Here is a 19,019-nt window from a genome sequence, read left to right as displayed (position 1 = left end):
CTCCTTTCTCCCACTGGCTCAGGCAGCCCCAGCACCTGGGTCTACGGCATTGGGTTGGTGTTTCACTCTCCCTGCTCCAATTCCTCTCCTCGTGGCTCTGACCCACAACACTCCTTGTGAGGTGTGTAGAGATCAGAACTAAATGTCCACCAGAGGTTTTTAACCACAGCTTGTGACAAGTATAAGCCCAGTCCCCTCTGAGACTGTTTCTTTAGCAGAAACATGGGTGATTACAGGTACCTCAGAGAGCAGAGTGTGTCCCCTTGGGCCATGTCCATTACCTCTAGGAGCCAGGGGTCAATCCATCATCTCAGGCTGGTGACCTCTGTATTTTCCTTGGGGGAGGGCAAGCGAAGTCCCTCAGCCTCATGAGTACCATACAGTGGCTCTGCTGTAGCCTGACGTTGTCTTTGCCATGGCCATTTGCTGGCAGCCTCATCTTTATTCCTCCTTTCCCTTTCAGCTCCCCTTGGATGTCTTTAATAACTACTTCAGCCTTGGCTTTGACGCGCGGGTGACGTTGGAGTTCCACGAATCCCGAGGTATGGGGGGGTGGCAGGCCTGGGACAAGATCTATGGTGAGGAGGTGCCCCAGAGGTGGGTCTGTAAAACGTTCCTCAGGAAACTGAGCAAGAGGATTGCCCCTGGGGATAGGGCTGGAGGTGAAACCTGCGGAGCAAGCGGAGGCTGCCGAGGGGGAAGAGGGGTGCCCGCATGGGAAGAGAGCTGGGGGCTGCCTCCTGGCCGAGGCTGCCTGGAGAGCTGTGTCTGGGGAGAGCTGGCAAGTGAAGTATTTCCATGTGCAGGCCAATGACCTGGACTTTTTTCTTCTTTCCCTAGAGGCCAACCCAGAGAAGTTCAACAGCCGGTTTCGGAATAAAATGTTCTATGCTGGGGTGAGTGTGTGGAGCATATCTGGGCATGACTTCATAGTAGCCTTAGCATCAGCTAGAGCACAGGCATGGCCCTGCCTCCTGTCTGCACTCTAAACTCACTCATCCAATTTACACGGGCCTTCATGTGCACCCAAGCTGAGCCCCCCCTAAAGCTGGAGAGTTGCTGGAGAAAGGCTGCAGCCCTGGGAGTTGCAGCTCCTCTTCGGCTGCGAGCGCTGCTGGCGGTACAGCTTGCTCTCTGGCCTGCGGTACAGTTGCTGTCTTGATCTCCTGCCACTATTGTTCTTGTTCTCCGGCTCACAGGCAGGACCTCCCCGGAGCTGTGGGGAGGCAGGCTGTCCCCCATGCAGAGGAACCTTTGCATAGAGTCCCCATGCTACTTTGGTCTTTTATTTTATACCCTGGGCCAGTTACAGATCCCTAGCTAATTATGCCACCCTCCTGTATCTCACCTCTAGAACTTTATGTCTCAGTGTTGTCTTTGTTCGTCCATCCTCAATGTACCTCCCTACCTGGGTGGCTGGGTGACCAGTATGTGAGCAGTACTAAAGGGCAAGTGCTGCTCTGTACCATCTCACATCTCTCCTGTTTGTGTCCCCCCTTCTGTCTGTGCAGTTAAACCCAAAGGGGACCCTAGGGTCTGTGTAACAGAGGCCATACTGTCTCTCCTGGTATCTCTAGTTGGGGTCACATCAGCTCTGGTTCATGGTTCTTCATCACAGCTTGAGACTGAATTTGTCTCCTGTGACTCGAGTCTCTCACCAGAGGAGACCTACCTTGCCAGCTCTTCCCTAAAGCCAGGACTGGGCTGGCAAGCAAATACTAGGGCATGTTACTGAAGGTGCCCTGAGGCAGGCAAAATAGCAAGTGGAATGGATCAGGTTGTTTTGGGAGGGGGACAGGAGAGGGCTTCTGCCAGTGGACAAGGAGGGGAACTTGCTGCTTTCAGCAGCTGAGGTCTGAAGGTCAGTGGCAGGCTTCCTGGCTGCCCACTTTGGCGAATGTCTGGGCGCTAACACTGTCTCTTCCCTTGACAGACAGCCTTCTCGGACTTCCTCACGGGGAGCTCCAAAGACTTGGCAAAGCATGTCAAGCTGGTGGTGAGTGTGCAGGGGTGCTCTGGGACAAGGAGGAGGGTGAGCTGCTGAGGTGTGAGGAGCGGTCCCTTGGCACGCTGAGTGTCTCAGAGTTGGGGAGAGAACGTGTTCCTGGGAGGATCAGCTTCCCCTGGCTTGGAGGACTGGCACTGTAGGGAGTAGAGGGGGGAGGCCATTTCCTCCCAGGTGGGTAGGGTGGGCCAGCCCCCCTCCTCACAGAAGCCTGAATGCCCCTCTGTGGTTTCCAGTGCGATGGGACAGACCTGACCTCCAAGATCCAGGACCTGAAGCCCCAGTGCCTGGTCTTCCTGAACATCCCCAGGTGAGCCGCCCCAGGACCTGCCCTCATGTGCTGGGCTCCTCACCCCCATGCCACAGATCCCTGCCAGGGTTTGGGGTGCCTGTCCATGCCTCGGTCACCATCCCTTCACAGGTACTGTGCAGGCACCATGCCCTGGGGCAACCCCGGGGAGCACCACGACTTCGAGCCACAGCGCCATGATGACGGCTGCATTGAAGTTATCGGCTTCACCATGACGTCCCTGGTGAGTCAACGCTGTTGCTGGTTGTAGGTAGCAACCAGGGGAGTGACTGGTACCATTGACCAGGTGTCAGCCAGCCCACCAGCTCCACAGATTCTCTCCTGGGGAGTTGTGCTGGCCTGTGTGACAGCGTGAGATTTAGGCAAGGTGCCGTCATGCCCTGGTCTCTGAGGATCCCTTCCCACTGAGATCAGGCCTGAGACCCTCAGAAGTTGGTCCACTTGTAACATCTGGCTGACAGCAGGTGCTCTCCCATCCACCCTCCGGTCCATGCTCTGCTCTCACTCTGGACACTTTCGCAGGCTGCCTTGCAGGTGGGTGGCCACGGGGAGCGGCTGTGCCAGTGCAGGCAGGTGGTTCTCACCACGTCCAAGGCCATCCCCATGCAGGTAGATGGAGAGCCCTGCAAGCTGGCGGCTTCCTGCATCCACATCTCCCTGCGCAACCAAGCCAACATGGTGCAGAAGACCAAGCGGCGCAACTCCATGCCTCTGCTCAATGAGTAGGTTCCTCAGATCAATCTGCCACCTCCTCTCCAAGGCAGGAGGGGTGGAGGGGGAAGGGATGGGACTGATCCATCACTCCCAGAGGCTTTTCAGTCCTCTCTCAAGGAGGGCCTGGGAAGGGATCAGGTCACAGAAATATGGCCAGACCCTAATGCTGAAGAAGCTGCTGATGCCAAGCTTCCCACTCCAGTCTCTGCACAAGACTCTGCTCTTGCCTGTTTTGGAGGGGTAAGAGGGACAAGAAGGTGGGCTGTCACTTGCTGATCCCTTCTCTTTTCCATCCACCCTGCATGCAGCCAGCAGCCAGTGCCCGAGCGGCTGCGGATCCGGGTGAGCCGAATCAGCATGCGCGACTATGAGGCACTGCACTATGACAAGGAAAAGCTCAAGGAAGCCTGTGAGTGACCAGCTGAGTGACCAGAGGGTGGGAGCCGTGGTCCTTGAGTCTGGCAGTGCCCTCAGCTAAGCTGTGTGAGGTGTCGGGGATGGGGCACAGGCTGTGCCCTGAGTTGTATCTGTGCCCTGTCATGCAGCTGTGCCGCTGGGGATCATCGTGGTTCCAGGAGACAGCGACCTGGAGTTGTGCCGGACCCAAATTGAGAGGCTGCAGGAGGTGAGCCTCTGCGTGGGAAGTGGTCACGGCTGGATGCTGAGGGTGGAGGGACTCAGGGAAGGGATTTCTAAGCCTCCTTGACCTGCACGCACCAACACACATGCTCCTGTTTCTGGTAGCAGGTCACAGTTTGCCTTCACCATGTAGTGAAGGCGGAATCCCAGACTGGATGACTTGTTGCTACCTGCTCTCTGGCAGCTTCTTTCTCAGGGTTGCTCTTCTGACCTTATCCAGTCCCAGATTGTCGGTGACCCAGAAAAATTATGAGGCAGTGGAAAAAGCCAGAACACATCCTCTGGGGACCTATTATCCCCTGAGTGTTTGGGGAGCCTTTCCTCTGTCCCTTTGTTTGCTGTGCTGTGTTCCTTCAGCCCTCTGTGGGCTTCGTGTTTCCTGGCACAGCTCTGCCCCCTGCGAGGTGCCTGGATTAGGGTTGTCCCCCCTCCAACTCTTTTCATTTGTAAGTACTAACTTTTGTGCTCCTGCCAATGTGCTAGTGTGTGTCCATGACCCAGGCACAGGCTGTGTAACCCTTGCTTCTGGTGAGCAATGCCTTGTGAGCCCACAGCGTGCCTCCTGGCACCGCATTGCTCAGTCTGACTTTTCTCCCAGAAGATTGAAGAGACCTTGCTCAGTCCCCAGTTAGCAGGCTCTTGTGCCTGAGGGAATCCCATCCAGCACATGCGTAATGTCCTGAGGGGCTGAAGTGCAGAGCTGCTTGCCCAGGCTGGCACATTGGCATCTGCTCCTTTGCCTGCTCTGCATGCCTGTCTCCTGCCTGCCATGTGCCCAGGCACTGGTGAGGGCATGCAGGCAGACACATGGCTCGCAGCTCCCAAACTCAGAGGGTAACACTTTCCTACAACATCAGCCTGGTAGACTGATGCCTCTGCAACCTCCTCTAAACCTGTGCATTGAGGTTGCTGTTCCTTAGTTACCTTATGGTTTAACTCTTCTCTGTCCTTGGGCAACCACTGTACTCTGACCTCAAAGCAGGGCAGGGACCAGGGACCTTGGCCAGGCAGTGTGTAAAGCCAGATATGGCAGCACATTAAACACCACCAATGGGATGAGAGAGGAGCTGGGGGGGCACCCAGACAAAGGCTGTAATGGCACACCTTGCCTTTCTGCAGGATTTCCCTCCACAGCCTTCTGCTTTAGAGCGCCTGCACTTTCAGGTGTGTATGGCCTCACTCCATCCCCTGGGCCCATCTGTCATGTCTACTGTGCCAGTCTTGTGAGTTCATCTTGTGGCACCTCTCTCCACTGAGCTGGTGTATGTCAGCTCCAGTCTGTCCCATGCTGCTCCCTATTGCTGTGTTGCTGTGTGCTGTGCTTATGTTCAAGTTCCCCTTCCCATCCAAGCGCCTGTGGTCCTCCATGTCTGCAGGGACCTCCCAAAAGGAGGAGGGATGTACCGGGTAGAGATGGGGAGGCCAAGAGACACAACTTTATCCTCTCTTTTTTTATGCAGGAGGGAGATGGAGCTAAACCGAAGACACTGTCATCCCAGAAGCTGTCACCCAAGTGGTGCTTCCTGGACTGTGAGTATTGTCCTCCCCTGAGAGTGCTGACTGTGTCTGACAGTGTGCTAGTGAGGTCCGTTGGTCTGCCGTCTCAGTGGAGGTAGCAAAGACACGAAGATTCCTGGTGTGTTAGAAACCACGGAAGCCCTGAGAATGGTCACGTAGGAATTAGGACTTCCCCCCACAAAAAGGTGGCAGGATCAATAGCCCAACTGAAGTGCATCTACACCAGTGCGTGCAGCATGGGCAACAGACTGGAGGAGAGGAGTTGGAAACCATTGAGCAGCAGGAAAACTATGACATAGTTGCCATCACGGAAACATGGTGAGATGACTCACACAGCTGGAGCGCTGCAGTGGATGGCTATAAACTCCTCAGAAGGGATGGGCAAGGAAGGAGAGGCAGTGGGCTAGCCCTGTATGTTAGGGAGTGTTTTGACTGTCTAGAGCTTGACAATGGCGACGATCAGGTTGAGTGTTTATGGGTAATAATTGCAGGGAAGGCCAACGAGGCAGATATCGTGGTGGGAATCTGTTGTAGACCACCCTGCCAGGATGAAGAGCCAGATGAAATATTCTGTAAGCAGTTGGGAGAAGTCTCACAATCGCTAGCCCTTGTTCTCATGGGGGACTTCAACTTAGCAGATGTCTGCTGGAAATACACTACAGCAGAGAGGAAACCCTCTAGGAGGTTCTTGGAGTGTGTGGAAGATAACTTCCTGACACAGCTGGTGAGGGAGCTGACTAGGGAAGGCGTCCTGCTGGAGCTGTTGTTCGTGAACAGAGAAGGACTTCTGGGTGATGTGATGTTTGGAGGTTGTCTCAGGCATAGTGATCACAAAATGGTGGAATTTTCAATTCTTGGAGAAGGAAGGAAGGGGGGTCAGCAGAACTGCTACCTTGGACTTCTGGAGGGCAGGCCTGTTTAGGAGCCTGGTTGACAGAGTCCCTTGGGAGGCAGTCCTGAAGGGCAAAGTAGTCCAGGAAGGCTGAACATTCTTCAAGAAGGAAATCTTGAAGATGCAGGAGCAGGCCATCCCTATGTGCCAAAAGATGAGCCATTGGGGAAGAAAACTGGCCTGGCTGAACAGAGAGCTTTGGTTGGAACTCAGGGAAAAAAAAGAGAGTTTATGACCTTTGGATGAAGGGGCAGGCAACTTGGAAAGACTACAAGGATGTCATGAGGTTATGCAGGGACAAAATTAGAAGGGCCAAAGCCCAACTAGAATTTAATCTGGCTGCTGCTGTAAAAGACAGTTAAAAATGTTTCTATAAATAAATTAGCAACAAAAGGAGGGCTAAGGAGAATCTCCATCCTTTATTGGATGCCAGGGGAAACATAGTGATGAAGGATGAGGAAGAAGCTGAGGCACTTAATGCCTTCTTTGCCTCAGTCTTTAATAGTATGACCAGTTGTTCTCCGGGTACCCAGGCCCCTGAGCTGGAAGACAGGGCTGGGGTGCACAATGAAGCCCCCATAATCCAAGGGGAAATGCTTAGCAACCTACTACACCACTTAGACACACACGAGTCTATGGAGCCAGATGGGCTCCACCCCAGGGTACTGAGGAAGCTGGCAGAAGTGCTCACCAAGCCACTTCCAATCATTTATCAGCAGTCCTGGCTAACTGGGGAGGTCTCAGTTGACTGGAAGTTAGCAAATGTGATGCCCAACTACAAGAATGGCCGGAAGGAGGATCCAGGGAACTACAGGCCTGTCAGTCTGACCTCAGTGCCAGAAAAGTTTATGGAGCACATCATCTCAAGTGCCATCATGTGGCTCGTACAGGACAACCAGGTGATCAGGCCCAGTCAGCATGGGTTTATGAAAGGCAGGTCCTGCTTGACAAACCTGATCTCCTTCTACGACAGGGGGACCTGCTTATTGGATGAGGGAAAGGCTGTGGATGCTGTCTACCTAGACTTTAGTAAAGCCTTTGACACTGTTTCCCACAGCATTCTCCTGGAGAAACTGGCTGCTCATGACTTGGATGAGTGTACTCTTTGCTGGGTAAAAAACTGCCTGGATGGCCAGGCCCAAAGAGTTGTGGTGAAGGGAGTTAAATCCAGTTGGTGGCCGGTCACAAGTGGTGTTCCCCAGGGCTCAGCACTGGGGCCAGTTCTCTTTAATATCTTTATTGATGTCTGAATGAGGGGATCGAGTGCACCCTCAGTAAGGTCACAGATGACACCAAGTTGGGCGGGAGTGTTGATCTGCTGGAGGGTAGGAAGGCTCTGCAGGGGGATCTGGACAGGCTGGATCGATGGGCCGAAGTCAATTGTGTGAGGTTCAACAAGGCTCAGTGCCGGGTCCTGCACTTGGGTCACAACAACCCCAGGCAACGCTACAGGCCTGGGGAGGAGTGGCTGGACAGCTGCCCGGCAGGAAAGGCCCTGGGGGTGTTGGTCAACAGCCGGCTGAATGTGAGCCAGCAGTGTGCCCAGGTGGCCAAGCAGGCCAACAGCATCCTGGTTCATATCAGAAAGAGTGTGGCCAGCAGGACTAGGGAAGGGATCGTCCCCCTGTACTCAGCACTGGTGAGGCCACACCTCGAATACTGTGTTCAGTTTTGGGCCCCTCACTACAAGAAAGACATTGAGGTGCTGGAGGGTGTCCAGAGAAGACAGACAATGAAGCTGGTGAAGGGTCTGGAGCACAGGTCTTATGAGGAGCAGCTGAGGGAACTGGGGGTGTTTAGTCTGGAGAAAAGGAGTCTGAGGGGGGACCTTACTGCTTTCTACAACTACCTGAAGGGAGGTGGTAGCAAGGTGCGTGTTGGTCTCCTCTCCCAACTAACAAGCACTAGAACAAGAAGAAATGGCCTCAAGTTGTGCTGGGGAGGTTTAGATTGGATATTAGGAAAAATTTCTTCGCTGAAAGGTTTGTCAAGCATTGGGAAAGGCTGCCCAGGGAAGTGGTGCAGTCCTCATCCCTGGAGGTACTTGAATGACGTGTAGTTGTGGCACTCAGGGACATGGCTTAGTGGCACTTGGCAGTGATAGGTTAACGGTTGGACTTGATGATCTTGAGGGTCGTTTCCAATCTAAACGATTCTATGATTCTATCAATTTGGGGAGGGTGAGGGGACAGACCCCTAGTGACAAGCCACTGAGAGCCATGTGAGACTTGGGACTCATGGATATTGGAGTCTTTGTGACCAAGTGCAGCGGTGCTTTGCCCTGGGCTGTGTCTCTGGCTGCTGCCCACAAGTGGAGCGAGGGGTGTCATCTGCTGCTCTCCTGCCCCCAGAGCTGAAGGCATCTTGGCGGCCTGTCCCCTGTCACTGCAGGACTGCTGGGGTTGCTCTCCTGTGTCACGCAGGCAGGGGGCCCTCCTGCTCCAGCACACTGGAGCCAGGCTCACCACGAACATCCCAGTGATAGGGGGAGCAGGCTCCAGCTGCTGCTTCGCCCCTGCCTGAAAGGAGCTTTCTCCTCTCCCTTTGCCTTCACTGACCAAGAGCTCCAGAACTCTCCCTTTGTACCTGCAAGCTGGCCAAGAGAAATGACTCGGGGGGGCACTTCATCTCCCGGACTTCCCAGTAGCAGGGCATAGAGCACAGTTGTGGGTTGCAAAGTGGGCCTGGGAAGCCTTGTGCTAGGCAGAGGATGCAGTTTCTCCCTTTGGGGTTCCAGCCCTGCACATGGGGCTGCTGGCACTGCCCTCCCAGGTGTCACTACCAGGACTGCTGTACCAGGACCGCTTTCCCTCCTCCTGCCAGTCTCCCACCAGCAGGTGCTGGGCTCCAGAAAATGTGTCGGGAAAGAGGCCAAAGCCTCATTCAAGACAGCGCAGGCTCATTCAAGCAGCTGAATTACAGGCCTTCAGCAGCAGCTCCCTGGCTGTAAATCTCCAGCCAGGACAGGATAAGCATGGCTCTTCACTCCTCTCATCTGCTCTGGCTTGTCCCCGCTCTGTTTGCAGAGACAATTCCCCGGGTCCCCAAGGGTCCCACTGCAGCAACCTCGCCTAAGCAGGCACCATCAGCCTGGTGGGACATGGGGGAAATGCCACCCTGCGTGGGAACCCGATTGTCCTGGCACTGTGCTCTTACTTGCCCTGCTCTCCCTTGGTGATGCCCTAAGTCCCCAGCCCTTCCCTGCTCCCCTGGCTGCGTGGGTCTTGACTCCAGCACAGCCACTTGGTCCATTGGTGCTGGAGCATCTCTCCCGCTGTCGGGATCTGTCCTCTACGGAAGAAGGATGAGCAGAGGTTTGCACTCAGTCAGACTGCTGCCAGCAACAGGAAGCTCGCCTGCCATCCTAGGAGATGGGCACTTGGACCTACAGCTGGTGGTGGCTGTGCTCTGTTGTGCCTGGCAGTCACAAGCTCTGTTGTGGCCTCGGGGTGGTCTGTGGGACCTTAGTCAAGTCAGCTGAGCTCCCTCTTCTCCCAGCCCTGCTCAGTGCCCCCATTTCTCAGCGCTGTGCAACAAGGTGCACTGCATTAAATTGGAGCAGTTTCTCACCTGGTGCAAGTGAATGCTGAGATGTGCACTGCACAGCCCTGAGCTTCATCTGCTCAGGCTAATGCTGGAGCCCCCAAAAGCCCCCAGAAAGGCCATGGCATCAGCTAGGTAGGTGTGATCTTACCTTTCCTATGGCTCCCTGCTAGGAGTCATGGAGGAGGAGATGGCAAGCAAAGGCATGTTGCACAGGAGGGTGGTGGTCTGTAGGCCCAAGGGGCTGCCTCTCGGGTAAAGAGAGCAGCAGGGTCCCAAAGGGAAGGGGGCTGCTCCTGGTCAGGGGGTGCTGTTCACTTTGCTGTGCCCTCTGTGCAAGCCACAAAGTGGCTGGATAGTTCACTATCACTCGGTGGTGGAAAGTTGCCATCTCCCTCATCTCACACCAAGAATGACCCTGTCTCACTCTGTCCCTGTCTTACAGCAACCACGGCCGATCGGTTCTACAGGATAGACCGCGCACAGGTGAGTGCAGTCTCGGCCTCCACCATCATCCCCCCTGGCATCTCTATTCAGTTTTGGGCCCCTCTCTACAAGAAAGACATTGAGGTGCTGGAGCCTGGCCCAGGACCAGCCCTGGCACCTCCAGGGTCCTGCAGAAAAGGGAGGAGGTGTGGGTGGGAGCACAGAGACTTGGCTTGGAAGCTGCCTGCAGAGCCCTGCAGCAGAGCAGGTAGGGAATAGCAATGTAGCAAGGCTGGCCAGGGGGCCCAGCGACTGGGGTCATCTTAACTTTCCCTAATGATCTGGAGAGGAGGACATGGGGATGAGGTGTACAGGTCATCTGCTAAGTTAGCAGGAGATAGGAAGCCTGAAAAGGACAAGGAAATGTGGAGGCTTCCCAGGCATAAGTCCCAGGACTCTTCAAGCCACCATCGCTCTGCTGAGCAAGTGGGTGGGCTGCAAGGCATGGGATGTGAGGGGATGAAGCTATGCAGAAGTAGGTCTTGCTTCTGAGGAGGGCTGATTTATGTCTTTCAGGAGCACCTCAACTATGTGACAGAGATCTCTCAGGATGAGCTCTATGTCCTGGACCCAGAGCTGGTGATCACCCAGACTGTGGGCACCTCTCCTGCCATGCCTGACCTCGTTGACTCGTCTGCTACACCCACTGGGCACCATTTTGCATTCCCCTCCTCTTCCTCCTCTCCACCCTCCTCTCCTGCCCCCAGGTGAGTCTGGAGTGGGGGTGCTGGACCTCAGGAAGGATGGGCAGTGATGCAAGAGCCAGGGCTGGCTTCACAGCATTGACCAGGGAGGAATTCAGTGCTGAGTTAGACCAAGGGGTGAGATGCCATCCTGTCTTCCCTGCTCCTCTGCCAGTGCTGCTGGAAGCAGTGGGGCATCACCAGATGGCTCAGCCTGGCCTGCAGGGTAAAGGGCATGGATGGCTTTTGTCCCATCTGAGACCAGCCTCAGGTACGGGTGAGCAACAGAGCTGGGAGCAGCAGTAGAAATGGGAGGTGGGAAGAACCCAGATCAGGGAAGAAGCAGAAGGCATGGCCAAAGAGCAGCAAAGTCCCTTGGCCTGCCTCTCCTCCTGCCTGCTGGAGGGGTGCCACGGGCAGGCTTCTTCCCAGCCATCCCTTTTGGATGATCTGCTGCCGGGACTGGCGGGGTTAGTTACACCTTTTCTTCTTCCCTTCCAGTGCTGAGCCTGAGCGCTGCCTCCCGCACAAAGGTGAGCCCTGTCCCAGCCTCTGTCGCACCCCCTCTCAGGTCGTGCTGTTTTGGGTCCCTGCCACGTTTTTTTTGGCCTGGTGTGCAGGCAGGAGCTCTGCTGCCTGTGTGCCAGGCAGGAGCATTGAAGCCCTGTGGGCGGGTGACCCCAGAGGTGGGCAGGAAAGACCTGACAGTGATTTGTGGAGTGGCCTGGCCAGGCGCCTTCCCGGCTCTGCGGTGCAGGAAATGACGTGGCGAGGGGTTAATCCCCCACCTGCAGAGCTGAGCGGGCTGGGTTGAGGGGCTGTCTCTGCCAGAGGGCTGGTGGGAGCTGGGGAGGGAGGTGGGAACACAAGGTCAGGGGCCTCACCAAGCTGAGCAAATGGAAAGAGTTTCCTGGAGCTTTTGTGGAGCCCAATGCCTGGAAGTGTGAGTGAGTCATGGGTGAGAGGCATCTCGGCTGCTGGCTGACACCCAGGAGATCTGCTCCCTGCTTCCATCACACGTCACCCTGCCTGTGGGCAGAGACTGCTCCCCAGCACATGCTCCTCCCTGGGGCTGAGGTCTGGCTGTGCACCCGGCTATGTGATGTCTCCCTCCTTCCCCTGGCTTGTCCCTTACATGCCTGAAGATGGAGGAGCCACGTAAAACCAGTCTGACCAAGGGGTTAGCACCTGGAGGAGCTCATGCTGTACCCTCAGCTGACTGCTCCACGCATCTGGTGCCCAACCCTTAGCTCCAGCATTAGATAAATGGCATTGCAGCTTGACTTTTCTGACCCCAACCCATCTCCTTTGCAGATGACCTTCTGATAGAAGCTGCCAAGAGCGGCAACTTCAGCAAGGTAGGCACTCCCACTGCGATGAGCAGCCAGGGCTGGCTCTGGGCAGTCTCCCTGCAGCCTGCTCAGCTGGCATGCCCCTCGGGCTATGGGGAGCCCTGCCAGCCGTGCTCCACAATTGCCCTGGAGCAGCTCCTGTCAAGGGCCTTCCTCCAGGAGTGGTGGCTGGAAACCAGGCAGGCTCCTGGCAACAAGCCCTGTTCCTCTCCTGGGGGACATGGAGGGAAGGGACTTGGCGGCATGGCTGAGCTGGACAAAGCTCCCCGCCAGGCCCCGAATATCCACACAACCTGCCGGGCACCCTGGGGACGCGGTTTCAGGGCTTGGGGCTTGGAGCTGGGAAAGGCAACTCATCTCAAGCAATCTGACAATCCTGTAGTTCCAAGAGCTGCACCGGGCTGGAAGAGACCTGATGGTGCGAGACTCCTCAGGCCAGACTGTCCTCCACCACGCCGTCAAATCAGGGAGCAAGGACATCGTCAAATACATCATCGAGAACGGTGAGCTGGGGCCAGAGTGCCACCCTTAGCAAAGGAGCCCGACAGCCAAAAAAGCTCAGCGCTCTGCTCAGAAGGGGTGCTCCTGGGCTTAGATCCCTTCCGTCCGGTTTTGCTACGTCCTCCTTTTGGCATATGGGCTTTCCCTGGCATCTGTCTGCCAGCGCTGGGGTGCCCCCGTGGCTGTTGCTGCATCCTGGCAGGGACCAGCGTGTCTCTGGGAAACATTTCTCAATGTCCTGCTTCAGGGCAGCTGACCTGTTGGTTTTGGCAGCTCTCACTGAAATACAGGCTGCTTTATTTTTATTTGGATGTTTCTCTGTAATGAGTCCACAACAACTCTTCTTCTCTGGGCTCAGGCTGGCCTGAGTGCTTTGGAGCCAGGACCTTTACAGGCCTCATAGAAATGGCAGCCCCTATGGAAAGATGCAGAGTGTGACTGGGAGTAGGTGGGTCTGTCTGCCCCGCAGCTGGGTCTCACTCGCCCTGCACTGTCTTTCTCTCCACAGCCCCTTCAGAAATCCTCGATGCCACAGAGGAGGAGAAGTAAGTTGCTGACTGACCTGCATTACCTGTTGGCCAGACCCTCTGTGAGGTGACCAGTCATCTGGGCACTTACCAGCTGCCCTCGCTCTAGTTACCAGTCACGGTTCCCAGTCCGCGCTGGACTGACCCTCCCCGAGTAGCACCCCCACCTCTGCCAGGGCTGCCTGAACAAGCATGCAACCCACCATCAGCTCCTGCTGCCTCTGAACTGCTGTCCCTCGCTGCCACCCGCATGTGCTGCTTGTCCCTGTTCAGGGGGACATCTCACATGTCCCGCTTTCTCCTCCCCAGCGGCGAAACCAGCTTGCACCAGGCTGCAGCCTTACGCCAGCGCACTATCTGCCACTACATCGTGGAGGCTGGGGCTTCGCTCATGAAGACGGACCTGCAGGTGACAGCGGGAGGGCTAGCAGGGGGGCTTCGGAGGGGGACCGGGGGTCTGGCAGGAGCAGGGCCAGCAGGAGAGCCAAGCAAGGGTGCTTTGGCTGGGGTCTTTGCCAGCCGGAGAGGAGCTGACACGAAGCACCCGTGCTTGCCCAGCAGAGCCCGGCTGCAGAGGGGTTAAATCCCTCCCCTCCCCACGCTTCTCTCCCTGTTGTTTTATTAAATTAAAAGCGAGGGGCTGGAATGTCTCATCCCTGTCTCCCCCTTCCCACCCTCCGGGGTCAGAGCAAGGACATTCTTGCTGTAAGCTCCCTCCCAGCTGCAGGGCTCCCCCCACTCTCCCCCACGGGCGGCCGTGCTGGGGGTGCTGGGAGCTCCTCTTGGCGGGTGAAGCTGTCCCGCAGGGAGCAGGAGCAGGCAGTGGCGGCCCTTTCCCTCGCATGTCAAGTTAATTGAGATGTGCCTTCGTGCCAGGGAGTTGCGCCAGCCCTGGCAGAGGAGTTGGGGGAAGGGGGCTTGAGGCTGTGTTTTGGTACCAGAAGTCCCTGGGGCTGGCATGCGGCAGAGAGGACACGGTCGCTTCTGTCTGGTGGAGGCTTGTAGTGATGCACTGTAGTGAAGGAGATGTAGAACAAGCCAAGAAGGTGCAGTCTGTGGGTCTGGGACACAGGGTAGGAGCCCAGCCGAGGGGTGGAAGCTTGCTGGGGCCAGTGGAGCTTGGGGACCACCTCAGACAATGGCAGACCCATTACCGCTGCCAGGGAGGTGCTGTACAGACAACCTCTGGCTCCCTATCGCTCCTCCTTGGTCCTGGTCTAGGGCTTGGGCCTTGCACTGCGCCCAGAGCGGGGCTGGCCTGGCTGGAGACTCAGCTGGCAGGGGCGAGAGGACAGCTCTGGGGGCACGGCCCCTCTCTGCCATCAGCCCCCTCATCTGCCTGAAGGAGGGGAGCAGCCCCCAACCTGCCAGCACAAAAGGCAGCCCCGCTCAGGCATGCCGGCTGCCCCAGGGAACGGGGCTTGCGCGTGCCTGTGCAAACGCGTGTCCAGGTTTGTAGCTGTCTGGGGACCCCTCAGCGCTGACCTCGCACGGGCTGCGGGTCACAGCCTGCCTGCACAGGCAGGAACCCAAACCCAGCGTCAGACCTGTAGCACGGGTTTGGTGCAGGCTGATCATCCATCCCACACCCTGCAGCGGTGAGGGAGGCTGAGCCTTATCGGCTGGCGTGCCTCAGCCCGGCCGGGCAGAGGGGCCCTGGCAGCTCCGGTTTCAGGCTGCGGGCAGGCAGCGTTGCAGTGGGACTTCTGCAGGGGGACGGGAAAGAAACTCAATTCCTCCTTCTGTTTTTTTCCCCCCACTTTGTTAAATGAGCGCTTGCATAAAGGAGGCCCCCGAGGAAAGCCGGCACCGAAGCACAGAGATGTCTCCATCCCCCTGCCTGTGTGCCTGCTGGGGGATGTGTGTGGGACCACGGGGCATACTCAGTCTTGGGGTGCGCATGTGAAAGAAGGGGTTTCTCGGTGCATCGCACCTCTCCGCAGCTGCGCACGAGTGGGCTTTTGTCCACAGCCGCATCCAGGCCCGGCGGAGGCTCTGCATGTCTGGCCATTGTTTCTGCTGGAGAAATACGGCTCTGGGTCACCCTGGAGGCCTCGGCACCCCGCCGCAGCCGCTGGTGCCCCGCTGTGCACGCGGGGACGAGCCGGGCAGGCCGGGCATCCCTTCCGGGGCCGGTTTTCAATGGCAGTGGCAGAGCGCCAGGTTTCCGCGGCCTTTCTCAGCAGCACGGCAGAGCCCAAGCGCTTGGCGAGGAGAAGCGAGGAGCAGGGGGAGGGAAGGGGGAGAGGAGACGGAGCTGGGAGCTGTTAACAGATTTGCTTTTTATGGAGTGCGGGAGTTCATTAGTGGACACAGTCCAGATGGCTGCAATAAGCTGGTGAAATGTGATCCTCCTCCGGGAGCAGGAGCGCTAGCCGGGCTGCGAGAGGGAAGGGGGGTTGGTATTCCTGGGCATTCCCTAGACATACCCCTCATTCCTCACCCTCTCCCGCCTGCCTCCCCAGCGCTGGGGAAGAGCAGGTCATGGGGACCAACCTTTGTCTCCTCTCAGGGGGCTGGTGACGGTCAGGGCCAGTCTCTGTCCTGGCCCGTGCGTGGGGCTGATGGACCTTCAGGGGACAGCTTCCAGCCCTGCAGCAAAGTCAGGCTTATGGCGAGCACATAGGCATTTGGCTACCACCTGCCTCAGGGCTTGGCTGCGGGCTCTGCTGGACCCAGCTGTGGCCACCTTTTTGGTGGGGGAGTGGGGGCACCTTTGGGTGCTGTGGCAGCGTTTAGGCAGTGCTGGATGCCCTGACATCTTTTGTCTCCCCTATGCAGGGAGACACCCCCAAGCACCGGGCTGAGAAAGCCAACGACCCCGACTTAGCTGCCTACCTCGAGAACCGACAGCACTACCAGATGATCCAGCGTGAGGACCAGGAGACAGCTGTGTAGTGCTCGGCGTGCCTTAGCCCAAGCCAGCTCAGGCAGAACGAGGAGAGGACAATGCCAACCGGCAGAGCTGTGAGTCTGGCCCAGCCCTCCCTAGATGTCAACCTGGTCCCCGGAGGAGATGGAGACAGCAGAGCTCTGCCCCAGGCTGGGCTGGGACTCTGTTTATGAAGACAGTGGGTATTTGGGACTTGAAGCCTGGCTCTTTGTGTGTCCCCCCCTTCACATTCCCTGCCCTGAATGGGCTCCATCCCACAGCCCTGTTGGGACAGGCCAGGCTGAAGCCCCCAGTCACCCTTGTGCACAGGAGTGATGCTAGTGCCCGCTCCACAAGCTCCTACTTATGATCCTTGTGGGATATCATTGCTCGCCCCCTCTCCCTGCCGTCAGTGCCCCTCCTTTAGATGCTTGGCTAGGTTCATGTCCTGCTCCTCCTCTCCTGTCTGGTACAGCCACGGGAGGCACAGGCTGTGTGGGCAGACAGCAGAAGCCGTGAGCCTCAGACTTTGCCCCAAGGGAAGCACCGTGACTTACTGCCCCTGCCTCCTCCCTGCTTCTGTTCGTTTGGGGCTGCCCCGGGTCTCTGTGTGGCCCTACCAGGGTCTTCTGTGGCAGGGAAGTCCCTGGTGCACCCAGCCTTTCCTCAGCTGCCCCAGCCCCAATGCTCTGGAAACAGGGCAGCCACCACCCTCCTGGTTGTCTTTAGTGCTCAAGCCAGTCAGCAGTCTGGCCCAGGGCAGGGATGAGTTGGAGGAAGGCTACTGAGTCCTCCCGCCATCCTTCCCTCTGCAGGGCTGGCTGGGGCAGCCTGAACACCCCGTGTCTGCTGGGCATCTCTCCATGAGCCCGCTGCAGCACGTGGCCGTGGTGGAGAGCTGTGCTTGGCCTGGGCAGAGGCTGCGGTGGAGCCCGTTCTATTTCCCAAACGCTGATTTGGATCTGGCTGCCCTTCCCACTTCAGCTCCCCCCCTGATGCTAGAGGTTGCACTGGACTGGAGGGGCAGTGCTGGGGTCAGTGCTGCTCTCAGGGATTTCCCCCATGCCCCCCAACCTGTCAACATGCATCCTCTGAGTCTGACTCCTGCTATTCCCCCGAAATGGGCGCAGGGCTTTGCAGGGAAAACTTGGGAGCTCGCCCAGCCCAGACACAAGCTCCCTGGGCAGGTCACCAGCTCACCCTCTTCAGTTTTAGCAGAAAGAGGGATTTGGATGCATAGGAAGCATCAGGGCTCCCAGCCCCGAGTCACACGTGCAATGGGATGGCATTTCACCCACCGCCTGCCACAGGGCACGAGGCACCATGACCCATCTTCCCTGCCGATGCTGTGGGCGCTGAGCATCCACAGAGGCATCAAGCCAGCCCTTCAGGAAGGCTTTTGCAGAACTGACAGTCTTTGGGACCAGGAGGTGCTAGCAGAGGAGGAGAGCTAATGGCTCTGGGCCTTGCAGCCTGCTTGGCACCTTTGGGTGGGCGGCAGTTGTGAAGCGGGTTGCTGCTCGCACCTTGGGTCCCAAGAGAGGAGGAGGAGGAGGATGCTGCGCAGGGTCTGTGCGGTGCCAGCTGCACTCACACCCAGCTGCGCCCACTGGGTAGTGCTGGGTGGCACCATTTGAATCCCTCCTAATACCAATACCAAAAAAAGAGTATGAGGATACTGCAGAGAACCAGAATACCCTTCAGGCTTTTTGGAGGATGGGGGATGCCGTGGTGGGGAGCAGAGGTGCAGGACAGTGCGGAATGCTGGGGGCCAGTGGCAGCACTGGCAATTAATAACGACAGCACACCAGTCTGTTCAGAGCTGGGATGCTCCAGCAGCACCTGGAGTTCCCATCAGCACTGCTCTCAGGCCACCGACAGACAAGGCACTGTCATCTTCTCAGAGGTCCAAACCGCTGCCCCTCCAGTCAGGTCACCCAGCCTGGCCCAGAGGCGTTTGCAGCCCCAGCTTCCCCCTTTCTCCCTGGTTTTGTATCTTCCCTTATAGTTTTTGTACAGGTAGTTGAGAGACACACTGTCCCCCTCCCTTCCTGGCCCCTCCGTGCGTGCGTGAGCTGAGTTGCTGTGCAATTCCAAGCCTGGCTTGTATTTCAGCAAAGGCGGAGGGGGTGTTGGTCGCCCTGCCTGTGGAGGGCAGGGGTTGTGTGCAATACCTGGGTCTGTGTTTCCTAAATGCTGTCGTAGGATTGTATTTTTGTAACTCTGTGAGGGTGCCGGCTCCAGCAGGCCCAGGGCCTGGCATGAGCCTGCGTTCCCATCGCTTTTCGACTTGGACTGTTTGGATGTTGTTGTTTCTTGCCATTGAAATAAAGAGATGGATGTTTTAGTTCCTGTCTCCCGCTGCATCCGCAGGAATGTGGCAGGCGCAGCACCAGTGACGCCCCGAGCAGTGCAAGCGAGGTTGTACCCTGGGGCCTCTGCCCCTGTCCCAAGTGGGGGTACTCTTGGGGGAGTTCCCTGCTGGGCCAGGTCCTTGCCTGCTTCCCTGCACAGCATCCCTCTGGGACAGTTGCTGGATACAGGGTCTTTGTCCTGAGGGACTTTCTCCCCCATTCTGTGGCATACATCAATATTGGGTGTAGCGTGGAACAGGGAAACAGCACACCACGATCCCAAGTGATCCTGAAGGGCTTGGAAGTATGGGTTGGGAGCTGGCACCCTGCTGTTCCTTGCCCTGCTCCAGTTCCTCCCTGGGATGGGAGGCAACAGCTAATGGCTGGTACTACAGCGGCATCCAGCCTCCAGATTTCAAAATGTTTGTCGGCTTTTTTTTGTGGTGAGCTGTCCCCAGCCACGCTGCTCTGCAGCTCTTCCCGTTTGTTCCCAGCTGCAGAGGGGAGCCTTAGGGTCCTGCCTCCAGTGCTGAGCACGGGGGCTGCACTGTCAAGGGCTGGGATTATCTCTGCTGCTCCAGCGGGAGGACAGCTCTCCGATTACAAAAGTGGGGGATTAGGGA

The 19,019-nt window shown here is 57.3% G+C and overlaps 1 protein-coding gene across 3 annotated transcripts in view; it reads left to right on the top strand.

Annotated features, from left to right (window-relative positions):
• Positions 1-18,389, top strand: part of DGKZ (diacylglycerol kinase zeta) — a 47,693-nt gene extending 29,304 nt beyond the window's left edge. For 2 of the 3 annotated variants that reach the window (XM_074867749.1, XM_074867748.1), the window contains exons 15-31: positions 464-542; positions 841-896; positions 1,934-1,996; positions 2,242-2,315; positions 2,427-2,538; positions 2,838-3,037; positions 3,338-3,438; positions 3,575-3,654; positions 5,129-5,198; positions 10,067-10,107; positions 10,624-10,814; positions 11,292-11,323; positions 12,105-12,148; positions 12,525-12,645; positions 13,152-13,188; positions 13,480-13,579; positions 15,952-18,389. In XM_074867749.1, coding sequence (XP_074723850.1) covers positions 464-542; positions 841-896; positions 1,934-1,996; positions 2,242-2,315; positions 2,427-2,538; positions 2,838-3,037; positions 3,338-3,438; positions 3,575-3,654; positions 5,129-5,198; positions 10,067-10,107; positions 10,624-10,814; positions 11,292-11,323; positions 12,105-12,148; positions 12,525-12,645; positions 13,152-13,188; positions 13,480-13,579; positions 15,952-16,068 — 1,518 coding nt within the window. In that variant the 3' untranslated portion in view covers positions 16,069-18,389. Of the gene's footprint in view, positions 1-463; positions 543-840; positions 897-1,933; positions 1,997-2,241; positions 2,316-2,426; positions 2,539-2,837; positions 3,038-3,337; positions 3,439-3,574; positions 3,655-4,787; positions 4,833-5,128; positions 5,199-10,066; positions 10,108-10,623; positions 10,815-11,291; positions 11,324-12,104; positions 12,149-12,524; positions 12,646-13,151; positions 13,189-13,479; positions 13,580-15,951 lie in introns of all 3 variants that reach the window. The other variant, XM_074867747.1, reaches the window with a different exon arrangement.
• The last annotated feature ends 630 nt before the right edge of the window (positions 18,390-19,019 follow it).

Source organism: Strix uralensis, chromosome 4 (assembly GCF_047716275.1).
Source record: "Strix uralensis isolate ZFMK-TIS-50842 chromosome 4, bStrUra1, whole genome shotgun sequence".
NCBI lineage: Eukaryota > Metazoa > Chordata > Aves > Strigiformes > Strigidae > Strix > Strix uralensis.
This window is presented reverse-complemented; position numbering and strand designations above follow the sequence as displayed.